The sequence below is a fragment of the Sceloporus occidentalis genome, unplaced genomic scaffold (assembly GCF_023333645.1).
Source record: "Sceloporus occidentalis isolate IW3139 unplaced genomic scaffold, rSceOcc1.0.p SCAF_2, whole genome shotgun sequence".
Lineage (NCBI taxonomy): Eukaryota > Metazoa > Chordata > Lepidosauria > Squamata > Phrynosomatidae > Sceloporus > Sceloporus occidentalis.
The window spans coordinates 563507-586558 of NW_028316982.1; the positions used below are offsets into that span (position 1 = coordinate 563507).

A 23052-nucleotide genomic window follows, 5' to 3' on the forward strand; every position below is an offset into this window, starting at 1 on the left:
GAGGAGTGATGCAGAGTTTCCAGATGGGAGCCAAGAAGACAGGCCAGCCTATGCCAAGAGCCACGTCCCACGTTCCAGGAAGCCCGGAAAAAGCAAATCACACACACATTTCCCCAAGAATGAAAAAGCAGCTTTTAAAAACACACACACTCCTTTGTGGAAGCATTCCATTTCAAAAGCTCTTGGTCTGCCCCAGAAACACAAGAAAATCCTACAATCTTCCATGGCTCATGCAGGAGAAGGCCTAGTTGGCTGGCCAGTCACAGTTGTGTTGTTTCCAAAACTCACCGTGTGATAATTGATCATCTCTTGGAGGGTGTCAGAGAACTTGGTCAAGCTGGCCTGGAAGGGAAAGAGATGGTGGGCCACAGTCTCCCTGCCAAGCGCATCACCCTGAACTTATTACGCAGAAACCACTTCCCATTGTCACAGCTGCCCTGGGAGCCAGCCCAAGGCCCATTCTCTCATGCAATTGAGGGGGGGGGGGCTAAATCTCCCTCCTCTTGGGATCCTCTAAAGAGGTTACAAAGCAGTACTGAAACATAGTTTTTTGTGGGTTTTTCAGGCTATGTGGCCATGTTCTAGAAGAGTTTGTTCCTGCCATGTCACTCTGAAGATGCCAGCCACAGATGCCGGCGAAACGTCAGGAATAAACTCTTCTAGAACATGGCCACATAGCTTGAAAAACCCAGAAAACACTATGGATGCCGGCCATGAAAGCCTTCAACTTCACGGTACAGAAACATTTACCAAGCAAAGACAAACCCTGAAGAAGCAAGGGGACAGTTTTCACATGTCCAGGCACACCCTATTTTACACTCTCCATAGCTCCTGGAAGAGACCAACATCTAACTCCTCTTTTCTATTTTCCTGGCCAGTTTTCAGCCATAAGGAGAAGCTAAAGGGCCTGTTAACTGAGGGCATTTTGTTGTGTTTTATTGGTGTTGTGGTTTTGCCAGGAAAATCTGAAAAGGCTTTGAGCTGAGGTAGGCAAGTGCAGTCCATGGACAGCTGTGAATTGCACCAGTATTTAGAGTGGGAGGGGGCAGATCAAGAACAGCTCAGGTCAGCATCTGCCCAGAAAGCTCCAAGCTGAGCCTGAAGCCCATACAAGAGGGGGCTGCCCCCTCCCATCCCCTTGGGGGAACTCCTGGCCTGAGGAATGCTCCTCCCAACCATCAGCAGCATTTGACAGTGGAAGCTGGGGGCAGCAGGAGGTCTGGCAAGGTAGAGCCAAGACTCCAGCCACTAGGCTGGCTTCAGCAGCTGGCACTCACCTCCACCAGGGCATCATTACTGGAGTACTGAGCAAGGTCCCGAATGCCATTGGTGAACTGCTTGTTGGCTGCACAGAAGGCTTTCCCCGTATCAATCATGGCAATGCAAAGCTTCACTAACTGAAAGAGAGGAAGGGAAGAAGGGAGAAAGAGCCACAGTTCGATATGCAACCTCTGCAGTCAGGGTCCACAGCCAGCACCCCCACCCCACCCCCCTCTCCCTTTTCTCCAACATCAGGCTGGCTACTTTTGAAGACAGACCATATTTGGCCAGATATACCAAGGCAACAGCCACCCTCCTAGATGACTGCCTTCAATTAAGGATGGAGTCCAACATTCTCCAGACACTGGCCACCTGTGACATCTTGCCCCTTGAGGCTGGAGCAATAGGGAACCACTCTAACCTCTGGCCACTGACAACCTCATCCCCCCTGAGAATTTCTCCCATCTTTTTTTAAACTGTTCAAAGTTGGTGGAAGACAGAAAGCAACAGGAATCAGCTTAAGTCGCAGCTGGTGAAGAAAGATCAGTTAGAAGAGCGACACAGAGCCTTCTAATTCAGGACCAGATACCATTCTAGGGCAGAGAGACCACTAGAAGAGAAAATCCATGTGGAAGCTCTTCCTTTGATGGGTGAGCGTGGTTCCTGCATGGTTGTGGCACTTAGGACAAGAAGGAAATCTGATGTTTGCTCACCTTGTCAAGTTTCAGTTCTAGTTCCGCCACATCTCCTTCCACATCCTCAAGCGCAGCTCTGCAAGGAGAAACACACGGGAAAGTCCGATTTGTTTGTTTTTCTTGTGAGCCTTCAAGTTGGTTCCAATTTATGGCGACCCTAAGACAAACCTATCATGGGGATTTCTTGGCAAGATTATTTCAGAGGTTTGCCATTGCCTTCTCCTGAGGCTGAGAGAGAGAGTGATTTACCCAAGATTACCCAGTGGGTTTCCATGGCCAAGCTAGAATCGAACCCTGGTCTCCAGAGTCACAAGTCAGATCAGTCAGATTCTAAAATATAGACAGTCAGATACCAAACATGGGCACATCCTGAACCCTCAGCAAGTATTATTTCGCATTAAAAGCTGACAGTAACCACAACATAGAGTAGGAAGGGACCTCAAGGGCCATCTACTCCAAAGCCCTGCCATGGAAGAATCCACAACTCAAGCACTTCAGAGAAATGGCCATCTAATCTCTATTCAAAGGCCTCTAAAGGAGGAGACTCCCCGTCCCCCAAAGCAGTCCACGTTCCATTACAGAACAGCTCTTACACTAAAGAAGTTCTTCCTAATGTTTACACAGAATCTCTTTTCTTGTAATTTGAATTCACTGGTTTCCGTTCTTCTCTTTCTAGCAGCAGAAAACAAGTTCACTCCTTCCTCTACATGACATCACTTCAGATATTTAAAGATGGCTATGAAGCAATAATTTCAGACTCATAAAGTCCTAGAGTTAGTCTCAACCAGATGCCCTCCTCTCCCACAGCAAGTCATGTAGAACCGAGAGCGGAAAGGATTACAGGAATCTTCACCTGATTTTACCAACTGCTTGAAGCTGCTATGATGCTCACATCTACACCTATTTTAGACTTTAAGAAAGATGATTCCAGTAAACTTAAAAAGTACTAAGGTGATTCCATGGTCAGGAATACTACGAGAAGGGACTTCATGATGAATAGGAATTTCTTAAAAGTAAAATGTTAAAGGGACAACTCCAAACAGTTCCAACGAGGAGGAAAAATGGGAGGTGTCTCAAGAAACCAGGCGAGAACTAAGAGCCACTATCTGTCTCCCCGGAGGTGGAGGACCTATTAGAATGGTCCACCCTCGAAGGCTAATGGAACCAATTGGATTCCAGAAAGCCCTAAAGGGTTTGTTGGTTGATAATACCGGTGATTCTGTCGAAGCCTTGGTGAACACTTGGAAAACCGATCTCACCAGGGCTATTGACACAATCACTCCCAGGTGTCCTTTCCTACCCACTTCTAACCAGAAGCCCTGGTATACCAGAGAGCTGAAGAATATGAAGCGGATGCGACAATGACTAGAGTGCAAATGGTGCTCAACCGGACTCTTATCTGACAGAACTCATCGTAAGAAATTTCTTAATTCTTATAGAGAGGCAATAAAAGCAACGAGAAGAACCTCCTCATCTGCACGCATTGCATCTGCAAGGTCTCGCTTGGCAGAGCTGTTTAGGGTGGTGAGGGAACTGACGGTGATGCCATCTACCCAGAACCCTCTACTTAACCCGACAACAGTCTGCTGTGATGCATTTAACAGCTACTTTGCAGGTAAAATCTCTCAGATAAGGGCCCACCTGGACGCCAATGTTGGGGCAAAATCAACTGATGAGGTGTCCAGTCAATCTGTTTATGAGACTAGACTGGATCAATTTGAGCTTGTGAGTACTGATGATGTGGACAATATCCTTGGAAAGGTGAGGAAGACGACATGCCCTCTCGACCCTGCCCATCATGGCTGGCCATCCGGGGGGTGATGCCTTGATGACATTTCTTACACATGTCATCAATGCATCCCTTAGGGAAGGTTATGTACCATCCTCTTAAAGGAAGTAGTTGTTAGAGCGCTTCTGAAAAAACCTTCCCTGGACCCCCTGGACATGAAAAATTATAGGTCTGTTTCCCATCTGCCATTCTTGAGTAAGGTGATCAAGAGGGCTGTCGCTCCTCAGCTCCAAGTGGTCTTAGATGAAGCCGATTTTTTAGATCCATTTCAAACTGGCATCAGGATGGGATTTGGGGTGGAGACTGCCATGGTCGCCTTAACTGATGACCTCTGTCTAAGCATCGACAGAGGAAGCGTGACCCTGCTGGTGCTATTAGACCTCTCAGCGGCATTTGACACAATAGACCATGACATCCTCTTGAATCGCCTGAGAGAGCTAGGAATTGGAGGCACTGCATTGCAGTAGTTCCAGTCCTTCCTCTCAGGCGGACTTCGGAAGGTGATGCTCAGGGACAGATGCTCTTCAAAAACAGAGCTTAACTGTGGTGTCCCTCAGGGCGCCATCCTGTCCCTGATGTTATTCAACATCTATATGAAGCCGCTGGGAGAAATCATCCGTAGACATGGAGTGGGTGTTATCAGTATGTTGATGACACCCAAATATACTTCTCCATGTCTCAGTCATTAGCAACGATGACAGATGGCATTTCTCCCCTCAATCAATGTCTTGCAGCAGTAATAGACTGGATGAGAGAAAACAAGCTCAAGCTGAATCCAGACAAAACAGAAGTACATACGGCAGGGGGGCCCAAACCAGGAATCGGGCTGCAACCTCCAGTCCTAGAGGGACTCACGCTCTCCTCAAAGGGCTGTGTTCGCAGCTTAGGGGTGCTTCTCGACTCATCACTTCAGATGAGAAATCAGGTGATTGCAATGGTCAAGAGCACCTATTATCAGCTCCAGCTGATATGCCAGCTGCGCCCTTTCCCGGAACCGGGGGACCTTGAAACTGTAGTACACGCACTGGTAACCTCAAGACTTGATTTTTGCAATGCGCTCTACATGGGGCTACCCTTGGGCCTAGTCCGGAAACTTCAACTGGTGCAGAATATGGCAGCCAGATTGATTCCAGGAACAACTAGGAGTGACCATATTACACCTATATTGAAATCACTCCACTGGCTGCCTATTCGTTTCCGGGCGCAGTACAAGGGGTTGGTCATTACCTTTAAAGCCCTCCATGGCTTGGGCCCAACCTACTTAAGGGATTGCCTCCTTCCGTACAATCCGCCCCGTAGCCTCAGATCCCTGGGAGGAATCTGTTGCAGTCCACAAAGACCAGATTGATGGCAACCTCCCAGAGGACTTTTCCCGCAATCGTTCCCTCTTTATGGAATGGCCTTTCGGCCGAGATCCGTCAAATTGCCAACCTAGAGAGCTTCAAGAAAGCTGTCAAGACGGATCTCTTCTGGCAGGCCTTCCTGGAATAGATCCCGGCCATGTAATGCTCTCCCCAGAGACATATATAAGCAAAGACTCTGCCCACCATTATTCTATTATTGTTTTTAGATTTTATTGTCTGTAATTTTAATGGATAGAATTGTTTAATCCTTTCTAAAGGGGTGTGTGGAAATTGTATATATTGTGTTTTTTGATTGTGGAAACAAAAAGCAGGATATAAATTAATGTTTTATTTATTATTATATATTTAGATGATTAAAGAGCTTTCAAATAAGCTGTTTTAAAAGTGACATGTATAAGAAATGGAAAAAGGTGGAAATCACTAAAGAGGAACCCAAACAAATAGCAAGTAGGTCTGGGGGAAAGTCAGAAAAGCTAAAGCGCAGAATGAGTTCAGGTGTACCAGAGAAGAGGTTAAGGATAATAAAAAGGGCTTTGGGGGCACGTCCAAAGCAAAAGGAAGGAGGAGAAAATAGTAGAGTCAATGTGTGGCAAAGATGGAGAAATGCTAATAGCGGATAGGAGAAAGGCAGAACTTAACAACTTCTTTGCCTTGGTCTACTCTGAAAAGGAGAACAGTGTTTAAGCAACAGGTGATGCAGAAAGGGAAATGTAGCACAGAATAGATAAAGAGGTAGAACAGGGATACCTGGCCTCTCTAAACAAATCCACATCTCCAGGGCCACATGAAGAGTATTAAAAGAAATGGCAGAACAAATAATGGCCTGTTACAGACAGCCAAAATAAAGCTGCTTCGAGTCACAGTGGAGGTATGGTGTTTCAATGATGCACCATCCTAAGAGTCCAGAAGCCACACCAAAGCCATGATCCAGTCTTGAGCGTGGCTTTGGTGCGACTTCTGGACTCTTAGGACGCATGCATCATTGAAACGCCTTACCTCCACTGTGACTCGAAGCAGCTTTATTTTGGCTGTCTGTAACAGGCCAATCTCAGAACCACTGGCAGAAACCTTTGAGAACTCCTGGAGAACAGAAGATGTACAAGCAGACGGGAGGAATCATAGGACCATGGAGCTGAAAGAGACACCAAGGCTCTGTTACTGTATATTTGTAGTGAAAATGTTCAGATGTGACAATGGTTGCTAAAGGTTAAAATCGGTTACAGCTGAAGGCAAAAGCCTGGGCCGCAGACAGAAAGTCCAAGGACAACGCAACAAGACAAAACGTAAACAAGATCTGTTTTCCGTTGGTACTGTGATTGGTTCCTATGCTGCATGGCAACTTGTGGGAAGGAGGCTGGACTAAGCGATCACAGCGTGGGAATGTTGTACATATCACAACAAAGACTGTTCTAGTGAAGTCTGGGAGCATGGAGACTGAGAGAGCAAGACGTAGTGTACAGTTGTTATATTATTATTATTATTAACCTTTATTTATAAAGCGCTGTAAATTTACACAGCGCTGTACATACAATCTTTTTAATTGGACGGTTCCCTGCCCTCAGGCTTACAATCTAAAAAGACACTGAGGAGAGAGGAAGCTTGTTTTGTGCTGCTCCAGAGACTAAAACATGGAGCAATGAATGCAAGCTCCAGGAAAAGAGATTCCAGCTCAACATCAGGAAGAACTTCCTGAGGGTAAGAGCTGTTTGACAGTGGGACACACTCCTGTGGTGAAGTCTTCTTTGGAGGTTTTGAACCCGAAGCTGAGGACCCAATAATTGCCGATTTCTGCCATTTGCTTGAGAAGAGTATCACCCGCCGCCTTGTCTGGCTTTGGTGGCTTCTAGTCAACTCCCATCCTAACACTGTTCCTGTGACTTTCTCTGATGATTTTTTCTCTCCAATGCTCTTCTCCACTGGCCCTTTTTGATCACTTGTAAGGATTTCCCTGCAAGTCAATTGGTCTTTGACACATAATGCTACTTTCCCTCCTTTTCTGCTCCATCTGTTCTTTTTGAGCAGGTTATATCCTTCAGTATTTGTATTCCCAAGTCTCTTCTGTTATACCTATAAAACTCCTATTTGCCTTCCTGCGCTCGGACGCCACGCTCACCTTCTTTGGGGCCTTCCCCTCCCTTTTCCAAGGGGCTGAGCTGCAGTCCAGAAAGCAGAAGTGTATCTGTGCTTCTGCTCAAAAGCGACGAATGTAGAAGAGGGAAGCCAGAGAGAGCCACTAAGCACATCTCCTTTCACAGCCACCAGCCACACCGACCTTGTTCTCTGAGGCCCTACTTCATTGCCACCAAGGCCACTGGGGCCACCATGTCGGCCCAGTCCAGGGCACAGCACAGGAGCAACAGAGAGCTTGCTGGGGATGTGGCACAAAGCTAAGACCTCCAATTTCCCCCTTGAGAGATCTGCCTCCTTCTCTTCCTCCTCCTCCTCCGTTAACCTCTGCTTTTGCTTCTTGGGTGCCTTCCCTGCTGGGGCCCAAGAGGCCAGTGACCCTTCCAGGCACCCACACATCCCTCCGCTGCCCCTTCTGTGGGCCTGACAGCTGTGGCTGAGAGAATGTCACTTCTCTGCAGGTCCGCCTCCTTCCTCCTGCCAGCGTACAAAGAGCCAGGATGGGGGAGACCAAGGACTGGGGAGGGGGCTCTCCCGTTCAGCCTTCGATCCCCAAGGTGCCCAGCACAGGTGGGCCACAGCGTGCTCAGGCGTCCCAGCAATGGTCCCAAAAGGCAAATGGTGTCAACAGCTGGGGGCCAGGCACCCTCCTCATACCTCTTGCAGGGGAAAGGGCTGTTGAATGGGGGCTGGAGCTACCCCTCTCTCTCCAGCCACTTCTGCATGAGACACCCTCATGCCTGACACTGATGGCCATTCCTAGCCCTGGGGGAGGAGAATGGCAAGAAGAGGAGGAGGAAAGAGAGGGGCCCTGCCAGCCCCCCAGGTCCTGCAACAGTCGTCTTGGCAGGAGGGCCCCCGAGGAAAGAGAACTGGCACCGCTGCCACCCTTCCAGGCATGTGTGCACCTTCCAGCCCCAGCGCACCACAGAATCCTAGAGCTGGAAGAGACCCCCAAGGGCCACCCAGTCCAACCCCCTTCTTCTGCCATGCAGGAACTCTCCATCAATGCCCTCCCTGTGGCAGGTGCCCATCATCTAGCCTCTCCAAAGAAAGAGACTCCACCGCAGTCTCCAAGGGAGCTTGTTCCTCTGTCAAACAGCCCTGACTGTCAGGAAGGTCCTGCTAATGTTGAGGTGGAGACTCTTTTCCTGGAGCTTGCATCCGTTGCTTTGTGCTCTAGACTCTGGAGCAGCAAAAAGCAAGCTTTACTGTGTTGTCCCCTGCCTTTGAGTGGAGATTCACAGAGCCGGAAGAGACCCCAAGAAGGGCCCTGAAAGCATCCCTGACGGCCATCCAGCCTCTGCTTAGAGACCTCCAAGGAAGGAGGGCCACAGGCAGCATCTTCCGCTGCTGAACAGCTCTGACTGTCAGCCCTTGCGTGACTGTTATCCAATGTCATTTTAAATGGTTGTCTGCCCTATTTTAGCGAACATTAACATGGACTAATATGTATTGTTTCCTTATTTGGGTGGAATGAATGCCTTGGGCAGATCTATTTGGTCTGTTTCCATTGTCTGTCAATGGACTGCGCTACATAAAGCTTAAGAAGAAGAAGAGTCGTTTGCATCCATCGCTCCTATTCTCTGGAGCAGCAGAAAACAAGCTTGCTGCATCCTCAGAATGATTCCCCTTCAAATACTGTAGTCAAAACACTGACCCCAACAAACTCCAACTCCCAGAATGCCATAGCCCTGAGCCAGGATGCCGAAAAGCGGTGCCAAAAGGGGTGATTTCTCCAGCTGCTATTTAAAAAGAGGAAGCATCCTCTGGCCTTCTCAGCCTTGTTTTTGGGACTCCAATTCCCAGAAGCCCCAGCCATGAGGCTCATTGGGCAGGAACTCAAAACCCTAGCGGACCAAAGGCGGGGAACCACTGCTCCAGATCCTTTGCCGGAGGCTCTTCAGGTCTGCCCTCATCAAGACCCCTAATTTGGGCCACGGCTCAGTGCTATGAATCCTGGGAGTTGTAGTTTGGCGGCTTCCCAGGGTCCCTCCGCCCTCACTCACCTGAAGCGGGGCGAGTCCTTCAGGCACTCCTCGAAGTCCAGGGACACCCGCATCCTGCCTGCCTTCGCTCGCTCTTCCTTCGCTCCGGCCTCTTTTCCGGGACTCGGGGGCGTGGCCAGCCTTCGCTTCCGGGCGGATGGGCCCCTTTTCCCGGCAGCCACCGCGCGCGTCTAGCCTGCCAGCCAATGGAGGGAAGGGACGCGGAGGGGCAGTTGGGCGGGCCAATCGCCGACGCCGGCAGGAAAGGCTCCGCCCCAGCCTCTGAAGGGCAGCCCTGCGCGCCAATGGCCGGCAGGAAGCCCTGGACGGCTCCTCCAATCCCGAGGCGCCATCCACCTCCGGCCTGGAAAGCCTTTCCGAGGGGCGCCGTTGCCTGGCAACCGGGGGCTCGTGGGCCAACGCCAGCCCTGCGAGCCTCAGCCTCAGCCTCGCCCGGGAAGGAAGGAAGGAAGGGGCTGCTGCGTCTCTTGGCTGGGGCCCCGCCCTTTGGCCTCGTATTCTTATCATCATCATCATCATCATCATCATCACCGCGATGATGGCGATCCCCCGCAGGCAGGCAGGGCACTTCGCCCGGTCGGGAACCCCTTTCGCAGCCTCCGAGGCGGAATCTCTTCTCCTCCTCCTCCTCCGCCTTTAAAGCCTTGCCTCGGGGGGAGTTACTAGTTGCGCTTTGCCTGGGAGCCTCTCTCCAGCGGAACTCTGCCGGGCGCCTAGAAGCCCCTCCAGAGGACGCTCCTCTAGGAATTGGCCCTAGAGCTGGGCTGGAGGGCTGCAGACTCCTGGAAGCCATCCCCAAGGGAACCTGCCTCTTGCTCCGCTGCTGAAGGGAGAGGCCTCGGGGAGGGATTGTTTGGGACCAAGCCAACAGCCATCAGCTCAGGAGGCCCCGAAGCAGCAGCAGCCCTGGAAGCAAACCAAGCTTGGCTCCCAGCCCCGAAACACCCCAAAGCCAAGGCCCAGCAGAAGGCAAATGGAAACCGGCCTGGGCCCAGGGCCCCTCCTTCATTCAGCAGAGCCTCCTGATCCTCCTCTCAACACAGAACAAGGCAGAGAGTAACACGGAAAGCAACCAACCGCTTATGAACCCCCCTCTCTTCCATGCCAGCCTTCTCTGAAGATGCCAGATGCCAGGGACGCCATCTTCCAGAAGATGGCATTCAGACAGCCCCCCCCCCGAAAACCCCACTTCCACGTGTTCTTATTTGTGGCCCTCCCCCCCCTGACCCCAGCCTCCTAAAAGGTGCCTCCTGGCAGGGAGGCAGGCGTTGCCCAGGGATGCTCTTTCTCCTCTCAGGACAGGGCTTTCCCAGCGGCTGCCCCTGGTGCCCAGGCAGGTTCCCTAGCAAGGCAAAGGGCAGGAGCACAGGCCAGGCTGCCTCTGCCCAAAGGAGGAGGAACTGGAGCCAACTGTTTTGACCACTATTTGCTGCATGTTTTATTCAGTGACAGTAATCCAAGTGCTGTACAGAAGGCGGGTTAACCTCCCTCCGGCCCAGGCAACGGGGTCAAGACAAGGCAGGCCTGAGCCCCCAAGTCTCCATTCCTACCCAGAGCCAGGTCAAGTCCACCCCATCATCATGTTGGGTTACCAGGCTCAAGTCCCATCCTACCAAAAACCACTTACCCGGTCTTCCCCTGGGAAAATGCCTTTTCCTTTACTCACCTGCCATAATTGCGTGGGAGGGACACAAAGGGAAGCCCGGCCAAGAACCCGGCTGAAGCAACGCTTTCTACGGCACCTCACCTCCTTAAATGAAAGTCCAGTGACTACGTTACACACCCGACACTAGAGAAGGACAACCAAGTGTCTGAAGAAAGCCCCAGTGCTGGATACAACTATAACTCAAAGTGTTGCTTTGAAATAGATCTACAGTGGCACAGAGCTGTGCAAAGATACAAATTAGGCCAAGCTTTTAAGAAACGAAGAGCCAAAGATGGCCAGTGCCATTGGAACAAGCACAGAGCCAGTTCCCCAGAGGCAGGCCAGGCTGGATTCCCTGCTAGGCTGCCATGGCAGGGGACCTCCAGCGCAAGAGTCCTTCGCATCCCCTCCTGCTCCTCCCAAAGGCCCCAGGAACTTGCAGAAGCCCACTGGGCTATTGCAGACCAGCCTCCAGACAGAGCAGAGGACAGCAGTCCTGAGGAGGGGCTTAAGAGCCTGGGGTTTCTCTGAGGTAGCGCTCTCCCAGTGAAGACTGCTTCCAGAGCCAGCTTCCCTCTGAACTCTTAGCAGCCAGAGGAAAGAATGCCTTGGGTGGCAGAGCGGCACACAGCCTGGTGGGAAAAGAGCTACAGAACACTACATCAAAACCAAAGGACAGATGGAGAAAGTAACACAGTACGTTCAGGTTGGCTCATCGTTTCCCAACTCAGAACATCCCATGCACAACAGCTGGGGAGCCTGGGAAACGCCTGGCTGTAGAATGCAAAGCCTCTTGCTTGTTTAATGTGGCCCCTCGCTCCCTTTCTCAGCAGCTGAGGTCATCACCAGCTGGCTAGGCGGGAACAGGTTAGGAGTGGACGACAGAGAGAGGGGCAAGGGGCATCTATTCCAAGCTGTAGAGTTTGGCACGCTGACACCCAAGCCCTCCTATAAGACACAGCCACTGAAGTCCACGAGAGGGGAGCCAAATCAAAGAGCAGAAAGCGAGTGTGGCTGGCTGTCGGATGGCTTCAAAGCCAGAGGGGCAATGGGAATAAGCCCCGGCCACATGGGCTGCCCCACACTGTGATCCCACCCTGCAGAGTTTGCACAAAGCCATCTTCTGAGACCACGAGGCACTGGGATGATAAGCCAGCTCTGCAACATTTGCAGTCCCTAACAGAAAAGTCTTGATGGCTACTCCACTGTATTCTTGGCAATACAGAAGTGCAAGCTGGCCACTCCACAGGGCTTGAGCTACGACAGAGGTGTGATGCAGTGGACACAAAGACACGGCTTTACAGTCCTGAGCAGACTTCTTCTAGGCTGTGTGCAGTGTTCTCGAGCGGGTCGCTAGGAGCAGCGGGTACTGCAGGAAAAGAGAGAAGAGCAGACGGAAATGGGTTTCTCACAAGGGACAGGCTGCATCCTGCAAGACCTCACTGCATCCCCTGGGTGCCTGGCAAGGAGGCAGGCACCAACTACCCAGAGCAGCCACATTGTTTTTATTCTATTTCTGAAAAGACAAGACAGCTTCTGGAAGAGCTGGGGTGATAAAGAACCCACTTTTTCTGAAGCACCGTCTTCCACATGCCAAGTGGTGCAATCAGGTGGTGCTGCCCCTTCGCTCCCTTGAGTGGCAACACAAGGCTCCTTTGACCTCCCATGGCCAAGCTTCAACCTATTTAGGTGCCACAAGGACCTTCCAGATGACAGAAGGAAAGCCTTACTTGCCTCTAGAGAGCAGGTGAAATGTAGTCACACCCCTCGCAGCCTGATGCTTCCCTCCCCCTTCACCAGGAGCAGGGCCACCACTCCTCTCCATCTTCCCGAGGCCCATCTGAGCAATACATCCACCCTGATAGGCTTTCCCTCCCTCCCTCAACCACCACCCTCTCGCCTAGACTCAAGCAAGGTGCCAGCATGCCCAGTTATAACTGCAGCTTCCCTTCATCCTTGCTTCTACACTACCCCACACTGTAACCAGCTAAGAGTTTGAGAAGGATTAGCCAGGGGCTTAGCATGGTTTAGATAACTAGCCCAGGAGGCAGGATAGGACTAACAGCCTAGGGACGATTAAGGAGGGTGGCCTCTAAGAGAGGAAAAGGCTAATCTAATTCCGAGGAAAGGGTGGGCTTTGAGCATGGGGCTGCCGGCCCCACATCCAGCCCCTGTGCCCCACCCTTCTGTGACCAGGGCCTGCCACTGCCTCCCTCCTTGCCTGACAGCCTGGGCTGCGTAGTGGGGAGAATGCTTCCAGCCCTTTGCTCATCGGAGCTCAAGGCCAGGGATGCCTTCACACTGTTCATCTGTGCCACAGGCTTCTCAGGGCTGAGAGAGGGAAGGGATGGAGGCAAACCAGAAGCTAGCAGCATGAGACCCTCATCCTTCTCCAAAAGAAAAGGTGGTTTGGAAAAAGATCTGGGCAGTGGCCTTGGTGCCACAGAGGCCACACTACTTCATGGCAGCTACTAAAGGTATACAAGCCCCTTCCCCTCTCCAGGTTTCACATCCAGGCCACCTCCCACCCAGCCACCCACCGCCATGACTAGGGGGAGGCAGTCAGGCCTCAATGAATCCAAATGTAAGGAGTGTCTCCAATCCTACGGGGGCTTCTAGGTGACCAAGACTGGCAAAAGTAAAGAAAGCACTCATTTGTGCAAGATCACTCAAGCGTGGCATCACAACGGCTGCACAGGGAGGCACCCTGCAAGCCCTGGGGGGCAGCTTCCTTAGGCCTTGCAGCTGACTCCCACCCATGAGACTGATTCCTCCGAGCCTCACAGCCGACTCACTGAGCAAGAGAACGGTCCCCATCTGTCAGGAAGAAAAGCGGCACGGCAGAACCACCCACAGAATTCTTGTCAAGAATAAGCAGCTAGCAACAGAAGCCCCAGGCAGCCTGTGGGTAAAAACAGACCTCGGAGCTGGTTATAGCGTTGTTCAGCTCAACCAAATGTTACCAAAGTGAGTATATTTCTGAATTAGGCTAGACTCTTTTTCATCTTTTTTTTTTACCCTGGAAGAACCTTTGAAATCTTCATGTCATTAAAGACCCCCTGCATAAAAATAATTATTATATCTATAGCTCAAGACATTTTTCCCCAATCACAATCTCTTGTGGATCCTTGGGCTAGATGGTACCGAAAAGGTAGCAGGGCAAATTTTGGTGGGCGCTGTGGCTCTAAATTCCTAGGACAGAGGCTTGCTTCGTAAGTGGAACTTCGCACCCCCCCCCCCCAGATCTGCCTGTCCGAGAAGTAAAACCTGCTGGGGGGGCTGCTCCGTTGTCCCACCATACGCAGCGCTGGGACTTGGGAGAGGGCCTTCTTAGCTGTGGCTCCCCAACTGCGGAGTGTTTTACCTCCTGGAAGCCCAATTAGGGGCAACACTAATTTAGGGGCCAAGCTGAAACATGGCTCTTCATCAAAGCCTGTCAGCCTCATTAACTCATCCCAAATACAGTGAATATAGTGTTAATTAAAAAAAAATCTTTTAAATGTTTTTAAATATATTAATGCAGTTTGCTATGATGTTTTTATTCTTTCATATAGGGGACTGTAAAAATTGTAATGAACAAATAGTGCAAAACCAGAATAGAGGTAGAAAGGAGGCTCATACAGAGCAGCAGTTTCCACTGCTGTGAAATCCGCAAGGCAGCTGGTGGCAGAACCAGTTTTGGGCAGCAGTTATAAAGTGAGATGGAAGGATCCCAAAAGCACAGAAGAAAAATGCAGGCAGAACCAATTCCCCGCAACCCGTGAAAGGGACTTCTTCCAAATTCTCAGCCCCTGAGAACTGGGCTTTGGAGGGGGCAGGTTAGTCAGGTGAATGCGTATAGGTCCCAGGTGCCATGGCTGCCTTACAGCTGCCTGCTTGGGAGTGGGCATGATGGGCATACGCAACAGGCTTCCACTCTGTCTTTTCCAGTGGAATTCTCAAATCCTGCTTGCAAGCCAAAAAGGTCTGCCTTTTTGTTGCTCCACATTTACACGTCCCTTTCCTAACCTCCCGCTGTGTCAAAATACCTCTTCCAAAACCCGTTTTCCAATTAAATTTATTTCTGTTTTCAAGTTCATGGTTACAAGAACGTGGTCAGGAAGCTCCCAGGGAGAGAGGCTGATATAGCTTCTTGCCCAGTGAACACGCAAGGATTAAGGCCCCGATGAACCAGTGGCCACCTTGATGCATTTGCAAATGAGAGGGAAGGCGGCAACACTGTAGATGGGAGCTCCCCGCTATTTTCATTGACATTCACCATTCTTGAAATCTCAGAGCAAACTGCTCAGTTTATTCACGCAAAGATCACTCCCCAACCAATGAAGGACAGGAAAGAGATGCTTGGAGGAGAGGGCTCTTTCCCTTCCAAAATGGACACACGGGGACGGATGCCAAGCAAACGGGGAAGGGGGCTCAACGGTAGCTGAAGCAGAAGGAGACATTCCGCTTGTGGTCTGCTGCATCTGGAATGCAAATACAAATGCGGAGGGTCGGTTCAGGAAGCACACCCGCCAGGACCCGACCGACTCACAAAGCGAAGTGCCTCTGAGCAGAAGTGGTTGGTGCTTACAGGGACAATACAAGGCCAACTGCACAAGGCCTGACCTCCCAATGAAGAGGCAAGGGAGAAAACAGGCACCCACAAGGCAGGACTGCTTCCTTTCCTCCAAGGGCTCTGCTGCCATTCCTGTTTCCATCCTGAAGAGCGCTGGTCCCTCAGAGAAGCAGGCCTGGCTACTGCCCATTCTGAGGAGACAGCGCTGCCAACAAGAAGGTGGGAAAAAAGTCCTAGGGGAGGGGAAGGGGGACACTGACAAGGCAGAACCCAAACGCACCACCCAAGCACTGCACAAGAGGAGTCTGTCCAGTAACTATGAATCCAGAAGGTGATCCCAGCCCTGCAAAACACACTCCACCTTGCAGCCACTCATGAATTCTCACAATGACTCTCCGCGAGGGAGCAATCGTCTGTAACTGGGAATTTAGTGCTCACCAAGTTCTGGGCTCATCCCCCCCAAGTCTGTGGCGTCCCGCATCTCTTCATCCTCATCTTCCTCATCCTCCTCTTCATCGTCATTGACAGCCGCACCATGCAGCTCTTTAGCAATCAGCTGCCGGGCAAGTTTGATGTTCTGGCCTTCATTGTAATGCATTTTCCTCTTCATTTCAAACTGCTTCTTTTTCTCTGCATAAAACACATGGTGGAATTCAGATCACCAAAGTAACACTTGTTCCAGAGCTATGGGCTGCTGGAGCCACAAAACAGTATCCTGAGTTACTAAGACTGAGACAGACAGACAGACACAGCCTTGATGGTTAAAACTTTCCTCAAGAAAGATTTTGCCTCAGGAGCAGCCACCATTTTGCACATGGCAGTGAAGATAATTTGTCAGGTGAGAATTATGGGCCTACCTGATACACAGTGTTTGTGTGTGTATGTGTATTTGTTTTAGAACATGTGCGATCTGTTCTATCAGTTGCAAGGCTATGAATAGTGAAGGGGTGGGAGAGAAGATCAACCATCTACCTTGAATCTTCCCCACCTTTGACTGATGACCCAAAAGCCAAGTCGGTACAACCTGCACCCCTTCTGAAAAGGGCTCAGATGCAAGATTCCCAACAAGCCCAACATAAGATGAGCTCCATGATGTGGGCTAGACAATTATGTACAAACAGAAGTGTGGAGATTTTCTGCATGGCAGGGGGTTGGACTGGATGGCCCTTGTGATCTCTTCCAACTCTATGATTCCATGATTCTATGAGATCAGGCCCCCACAATCGGTGTCCAAGTGTCAGAGTTGGCACCCAGAATCCCGGACAATCAATCAGTCAGTTTGATTATAGAATCAACAGCACTTTATTGATAGATCCAAAATCAGACATGTGCCTCACTCAGCTTCTTAGCTGAGACTAACCACACCTCCCCACAGACAAAGTAACAGAATTACCCAAAGCCAAAATCCCCTCCCATGCAGAAGCCCGCCAAGCAAAGCCCCTCCTGGTTCCCACAGAACTGAAACCACATTCCCCGCTCAGAGAGCCAGGCCTTCAAGGCCACCCGATAAGACACCTGGCCCTGCTATGCACTAGACATCACTATCTACATTCCTAACTGCAGCTAAGCCCCCATCATCCCCAACTACTATACCTCAACACTAAACACTATCTGGTAGAATACTAACAGGATTCTAACATCAAGAAATACACTGATGCCGCTTCTGCTGAGCAAACACACTTGAGGAATGGAATGGCTGATGTTCTGCTTAGAAAAATCAAAGGGACTTGCACAGAGGCCAGGCAAAGTCACAGAAGTGTGGAGAATTCAGGCATGGGCCTAGAGGTCAGACCCTCCAGGGATCAGGGAACATGCACACTCCAGCCGGACTCACTGCCCAAAGTACCTAGCTGGATTGTGCTCGGACAGCCACACAAAATAGGCAAGGACCTGGCTCTCATCTGCATAGGCCAAGGACTGTCTGTTCTTTCCAACCCTAGAATTATAGAGCAGGAAGAGACCTCAAGGATCATCCAATCCAACCCCATTCTGCCATGCAGGAACACACAATATAAGCACCCCCAACCGCTGGCCATCCAGCCTGTTTAGAAACCTCCACTGCACTCAAAGCACTTGATGTAGGGCTGTAGCGAGAAGAGCCACTCTATAAATCACTGTTGCCTGCTTTGAGATTCCTCCAGTTAACCTGCAACACTGTTTGCCTAAAAAGAGTCCTGGCTTTAAAGAACCAAGCACTTATTTATTTAAACTGCCAGCAACATCTAAACTAGAAGCTTAACTAAGCTAAGAAGGAACATTCTCATCCAAAATGCTAGCAGTCACCTCAGTGCCTTCTATGGAAGAAAGCAGGCATCTTTCTTGAAGCCATGGGAAGGAGAGTCACAACACTGAGATACATTTCTTCTCATGCACCTCAATACAAAGACAATTGTCCAACTACAATGGTTTGCAACCCTGACTAATTTCTGGCCATAGAACTGTTGGAGCATGACCACCAGCTCCAGACTCACCACGTTCTTCTGGCGAGAGTTCTGTCTCATCTTCATCTTCATCACTGCTGTCTTCCTCCTGAGCTAGGACCTTTGGTCCCTTGCCTTCCACTACTGCTGCTAACCTACAAAGAGGGAACCCAAAAGGAGGTGAGACCGTCTACCCCAAGAGAGCACAAACAAATGAGTTGGAGACCAAGTCGACATTTGCCAACCAACTTCCTATGAGCACCTGTTGCAATGGCACTGTTAGACATGGTTTCTAAGCATGATATTTTGATGAGCACGCTGATTAAATGTGGTACAGGTGGAAACACCAACAGATTCAACATTTTTATCAGTGACTTAAATGATAGGGGAGGAAATCCTTATCAAGTCTGTAGAGGTTGCAAAATGGGGGCAGTGGGATGTTTGGCAGCTAACTCACTGGAAGACTGGAACAGAATTCCAAGGAACTTTTGATAAACTACAAAACTGAGTAGGAATTAATAAAATCAAATGCAAATTTTTATGTTCAGGCCACAAAAACTAAATGCACACTTATAGGACCGGGGGGGGGGGGGGTTCTTGGCTTAACAGTAGTACATATGGAAAGAACCTTGGAATTATTGTTGATCACAAGCTGAACAGGAGCCAGCAGTTATGCTGTAGCAAAGAAGGCAAATAATATTTTAGCCTGCATTAACAGAACCAAAGTTTCCAAGATGGCAGTTTCTCTCAGAGCCAATGGCAGTGGCAAGATAGCTAACATTTAGTACTGTGCAGAAGAAGGCAATGGTGAACCTCTCTGCAAGACCTTTACCTTGAAAACCCTATGATGAGAAAATCCAGAATGGAACAAAAGATACTGCCAAAAGATGAAACTCCCTGGCCAGAAGTTACTCAATGAGTTACTGGGGAAGAGCGCATGACAAGTACAAGTAGCGCTGTGGCTAATGACACAAAAGAACTCAAGCCAAAAGGATGTTCAGCTATTGACATACTCAAGAAGTGAAAAGAAAGTTCAAAGCTGCACGAACATATTAAAGGAACATGGAATGTAAGAAGCATAAAATTAGGGAATCTAAACATGGTAAAAAAGAGAGAAAGAAATGGAACATGTAAACATTAAAATATTAAGAAAATGTATAAACACTTTAACATTAAGAAAACAAAAATAATGTCCATAGATGATTTACACAATCTTTGAATGCTAATGTTAGGATTGTCCATGCCACTGTGTTTCCAATTTCAATGCATGGCTGCGAAAGCAGGGAGTGAAGTTCTACAGAAACCCCAGACTGCCAAAAAGACAAACAAATAACTAGAGAACAAATCCAGCCTAAATTTCCCCTAGAAGCTAATGTGGCTAATCATAGACAGTCGTACTTGAGACATACCATGAGAAGACATGATGCACCAGAGAATATCATAATGCTCAGTAAGGAAAAGAGAAATACCAGAGTCCAGAAGGAGAGACTCAGCCAAGGAAGCCACTGCCCTGAATCTGCAGGACCTGAGCAGAGCTGCTGATAACAGGGTTACTTGGAGGGTTCTCATTCGCAGGATAAATCTAAGTCAAAGTCTACTTGATGACAGTTAACAAAGCTGCCAAGACAAAGAAACTAATACTCTCACTAGGATGCCCTTTCTAATGCAATGGTTTTATGAGCAGATTCTAAGAATCTCATTTACAAGCGAGGAGGAGCCATGTGCTCATCAAGAGAATGAAGAACCTCTGGCAAAAAATGCAACCTAGTTTTGCAAAGTGTTCACTTTTATACTGAGAGCAAGAGTGTCAACTATAGTTTAAATAACCTGAAATGCCACTTATAGCATCTGCTTTTTTCAACATCCTCTTCAAACATTTTCAGGACAGAATGTTTAATTTCTGAGGTTAAGCTCTTTCAATGTCAGTAGATCATACCCTAAAGGCAGCATCCAGCCCCACACAAGCAGACCTCCGCCTGTGCAATAACAGTCGTCTCCTTCCCTGAACTCCTGGCAGAGCTAAACATCCTCCACAGCTCCCAGGTACCCACCTTCTTGTGTCTTCTGGAGGCACACAGTGGGACTGCAAGAGGAAAGGAAGGTAGAACCTGTTCAATCAAGTGTATCTGGTTCACTGGCAGATGGACACCATTAGATTTTTTTCTACATTACTATAGGGTTCCAGGACTATTAAGAGACACTGTGTACATGGCCACAATAATCTAATGATCTTATACAGGCAAACCTCAACTCCCTTGAACCCCACTTTCTTCAGTTCTCCAAAGAAAAAAGAAAAGAGAAAGACCGTATACGGAAACTTCTAGGGGATGCACTGGGAGGCTATGTCCTGAGAAAGACATCAAGGTAGCAGAGAAACCAGCCTGTCCCATCCACTGGCCAGAGAAGGAGGCCCTGCCATAGGTGTGCTCCTTGCCTGCTTAACCCCCAAGTATGCTCTGGGGCTACAGCAGCATCAAGAAAAGATCATTCATGCCAACTGCTCCTCAGCATGGCCATACCAACATTGGAAAAGCCATGTGTCTGGAACTGGATGGAGACACCCACTTACAGCTCCCTGCTTTACTCTAGCCTGTAAAGGCTCACTATCCTTCTCTTCTTTCTCCCCACTGTTCCCTTCCTGGGCATGCCTAATGGTAGGCCTTTTCCCTCTCCCATTTATTGATGTCAGCCACTCTGAGATGTTGTTTCTCTAATGTGTATAAAAGTATAGTAAAGAAAGAATAATACATGTAAAGAAGAGAACTCAGGAACACGTGGCATGTAGAGAGCAAAAGAAAAAAGAATCTATGTTGAAGCTAGAGCTCAATGCTTACTCAACCGCATAAATGGACACATGGCGGCCATATGTACCTTCTAGGTTCAGCGCCAGTCTGGAGTCCCTGCCACAGAGCAACCAAAGGAGAGAACCTTGGCCTTCTCTCCAACTGGTGGGCTTCCTGGGAGGAAGGTAGCTGGGATAGACAGTGTTTAATTCTAACTGAGGGGCTGTACAGACGGGTCCAAGGGAGCGGCTTGCCACTGCCTCTTTGCTCAGCGGATCGGGGGCACAGCAACTGCACACCACAGCCCTGATCCAGAGTTTTTCCACACACCCCCCCCCCCAAGAAGCAGCAAAGTACCGCTCCTTTTGGGAGTGGAAAAAGTTGTCTTTGCCATGGCGGCAGCGTTTTTACTGCATTTCTTTGATGCAGCGTGTCTAAACGCTGCACTGAAGAAATGCTGTGGATCCACCCGCCATCTGGTTGGCCTGGCGGCTTCCTGGCGTGCAACCGCCATGCCCCCACTCCACCCCAATGCTGGCCCTTTTGGCTGGTCTGTACAGCTTGTGAGCCAAGCTCTTCCTTGGCTCTTCAATCCCTGCTGCTTTCCAGGTCACTTACTTCTGAGCCAAGATGTCTGCAGTTGGGACTGCACTGGATTCCGTGTCGCTGCATGCGTCCTCGTCGTCTCCTACCATGCTGCAGAGACAAATGACACCAAGGCCATTAAGAGAGCATTCTGCCTTCTAAGGAAAACCCACCTTGGTAAAGTCTGGGGGGGAACTCAAGTTCTTAGAAAGCAGGCCAGTGTCACCTTCCGGCAAGAGCCCTGCCCTGCGTCACTCTCCCAAAGGAATTTCTCAACTGCCCCTCTTATGCTGTAGCTATCCAAGGCAGCGCTCCAAATAAGGACTCTAGATACTCATGTAGAAGCCTAGGGTTTTTAGCCCAAGTTCTAATGAGCTACTGGCCTTCAAAACACTGACCCAAAGAACTTGAGTTGACTTCTCTATGGGTCAATGTAAGTACTATGCTTTAACTCTTATCAAAAAAGGAAGCAGGAGAGCAGTCTGTCCTGGGAGCTTGGTCCCCTCTACTCTGCTTTCCATCCGGCCTCTTCATGCAAGCAGCGATCACTGCTGAAACGTTCTAAGTTCCCTTGGCTTCCTCCTTTATGCCCTTTGTTGCATGCCCCAACATTTTACCCTCTACTTGCCCATGGGTCATGTCAAAACCTGTCATTCCGGCCCCAAAACCTGCCCATGACTTATCCCTGGGGCCAAGGTATCCTCCACTCTCTAGTGGCAGAACCAAGGCCCTGGCGGAGCTGCAGAGAAGCCCCTTGAAGGGCAGCCCACCTTTGCTTGGCCAATGAAGAGCAACCAAGGGCTCTTGGAAGAGTGAGGGTCTCCTGGGAATGCTCTGTCATGGGGGCCACTGGGGCTCCGCAGCCCCTCTCCCAGAATCCCCCAACAGCTGCCGGGCAAGAAGGACACCCAGCGGACCCAGGGCCCAGCCCCTGCCTCCCCCCGCGTCGAGTCGAGTCGAGCCTCCTTCTCCCCGGGGCTGCCTTACGCGTGGTAGGGGGTGCTGGGCTCGTCGATCTTCATCAGGCCGTAGTCCTTCCCCGCCGGGTGGTAGGTGGCCAGGATGTTCATCTCGTCCCACTTCTGCGACTTCTTCCTAGAAGGGGAGAGAGAGAGAGAGAGACACAGGCCCAGGCCTCAGAGGCTGCTGCTGCTGCTGCTGCTCCCTCCAGGGGCCTCCCTCCCTCCCTCCCGGCTGCCGTCTGACTCCTCACCCTTCGAGGATGGGCCTGGAGTCTGCGCGGGCCCGCGCCGAGGAGGCAGCAGCGGCGGCGGCGGAGGAGGCCTGGGCCTGCTGCTGGAGGAAGGCGGCCGAGGGCGCGGCCATCCCGGCCAGGCCCAGCCCGCTCCCGGCGCTGCTCGAGGGGTTCTTCAGGATGCCCTTCACCGGCGGACGCCCCACCGACGAGCCCTTCGCCTCCATGGCCGCCGGGAACGAACCAACGAAGGCAGGAGGCGCCTCTGGCGACGCTAACGGCCCCCCAACCGTCGCTCTGGGCCTCTGCTGACGCCGAGCCCCACTGCGCACGCGCCGCGCCCAGCACATGACGTCACAAGCGACGGCCGGGCGAGTGGGAGAGAGGGGGCGGGGCCAATAGGCCTTCCTGAAATAAACAGCCAGAAGGACTTCAGCTCCCAGAAGCCTCTGCCCTCTTGGCCAATAGTCTGGCATGCTGGGAGCCAGAGTTCGGGAGTCACCTTTGGTTCTCGAATCCCAGAAGCCTCAGCCAACATGGCCATTCGTCAGGAAGTATGGGAACTGAAGTCCAAACCATCTGGAGGGCCAAAGGATGAGTCCCGGCCGAGGCCCAGGAGGAGGGA

At 50.4% G+C, this 23052-nt stretch overlaps 3 protein-coding genes across 12 annotated transcripts in view; 1 reads left to right on the forward strand and 2 right to left on the reverse strand.

Moving 5' to 3' along the window:
- The window catches only part of LOC149317824 (arf-GAP with coiled-coil, ANK repeat and PH domain-containing protein 2-like), a 33477-nt gene extending 24089 nt beyond the window's left edge, over positions 1–9388 (reverse strand). For 3 of the 7 annotated variants that reach the window (XM_089508522.1, XM_089508524.1, XM_089508523.1), the window contains exons 1-4: positions 9245–9386; positions 1974–2031; positions 1278–1397; positions 289–342 (exon numbers count right to left, since the gene is read on the reverse strand). In XM_089508522.1, coding sequence (XP_089364648.1) covers positions 289–342; positions 1278–1397; positions 1974–2031; positions 9245–9297 — 285 coding nt within the window. In that variant the 5' untranslated portion in view covers positions 9298–9386. Of the gene's footprint in view, positions 1–288; positions 343–1277; positions 1398–1973; positions 2032–9244 lie in introns of all 7 variants that reach the window. The other 4 variants (XR_016279925.1, XR_016279924.1, XM_089508521.1 and 1 more) reach the window with 3 other exon arrangements.
- LOC149317815 (D-beta-hydroxybutyrate dehydrogenase, mitochondrial-like) overlaps positions 1–23052 on the forward strand; it is a 381124-nt gene that overhangs the window by 309049 nt on the left and 49023 nt on the right. The gene's annotated exons all lie outside the window — the stretch shown is intronic.
- LOC149317825 (protein phosphatase inhibitor 2-like) lies at positions 10656–22748 on the reverse strand. Of its 4 annotated transcripts, XR_016279926.1 has the most exons (7): positions 22446–22748; positions 22220–22327; positions 21266–21343; positions 17916–18019; positions 15883–16074; positions 13685–13791; positions 10656–12258 (listed from the first exon to the last, which is right to left on the reverse strand). XR_016279926.1 is itself a non-coding variant. In XM_089508527.1 (6 exons), the coding sequence occupies exons 1-6, from the start codon at positions 22652–22654 to the stop codon at positions 12188–12190; spliced, it is 762 nt and encodes a 253-aa protein (XP_089364653.1). In that variant the 5' UTR covers positions 22655–22748; the 3' UTR covers positions 10656–12187. The 4 variants fall into 4 exon arrangements, 3 of the variants coding, with proteins under 3 accessions (XP_089364653.1, XP_089364655.1, XP_089364654.1); XM_089508527.1 differs by lacking the exon at positions 13685–13791; XM_089508529.1 differs by lacking the exon at positions 10656–12258 and having other exon boundaries at positions 12275–13791.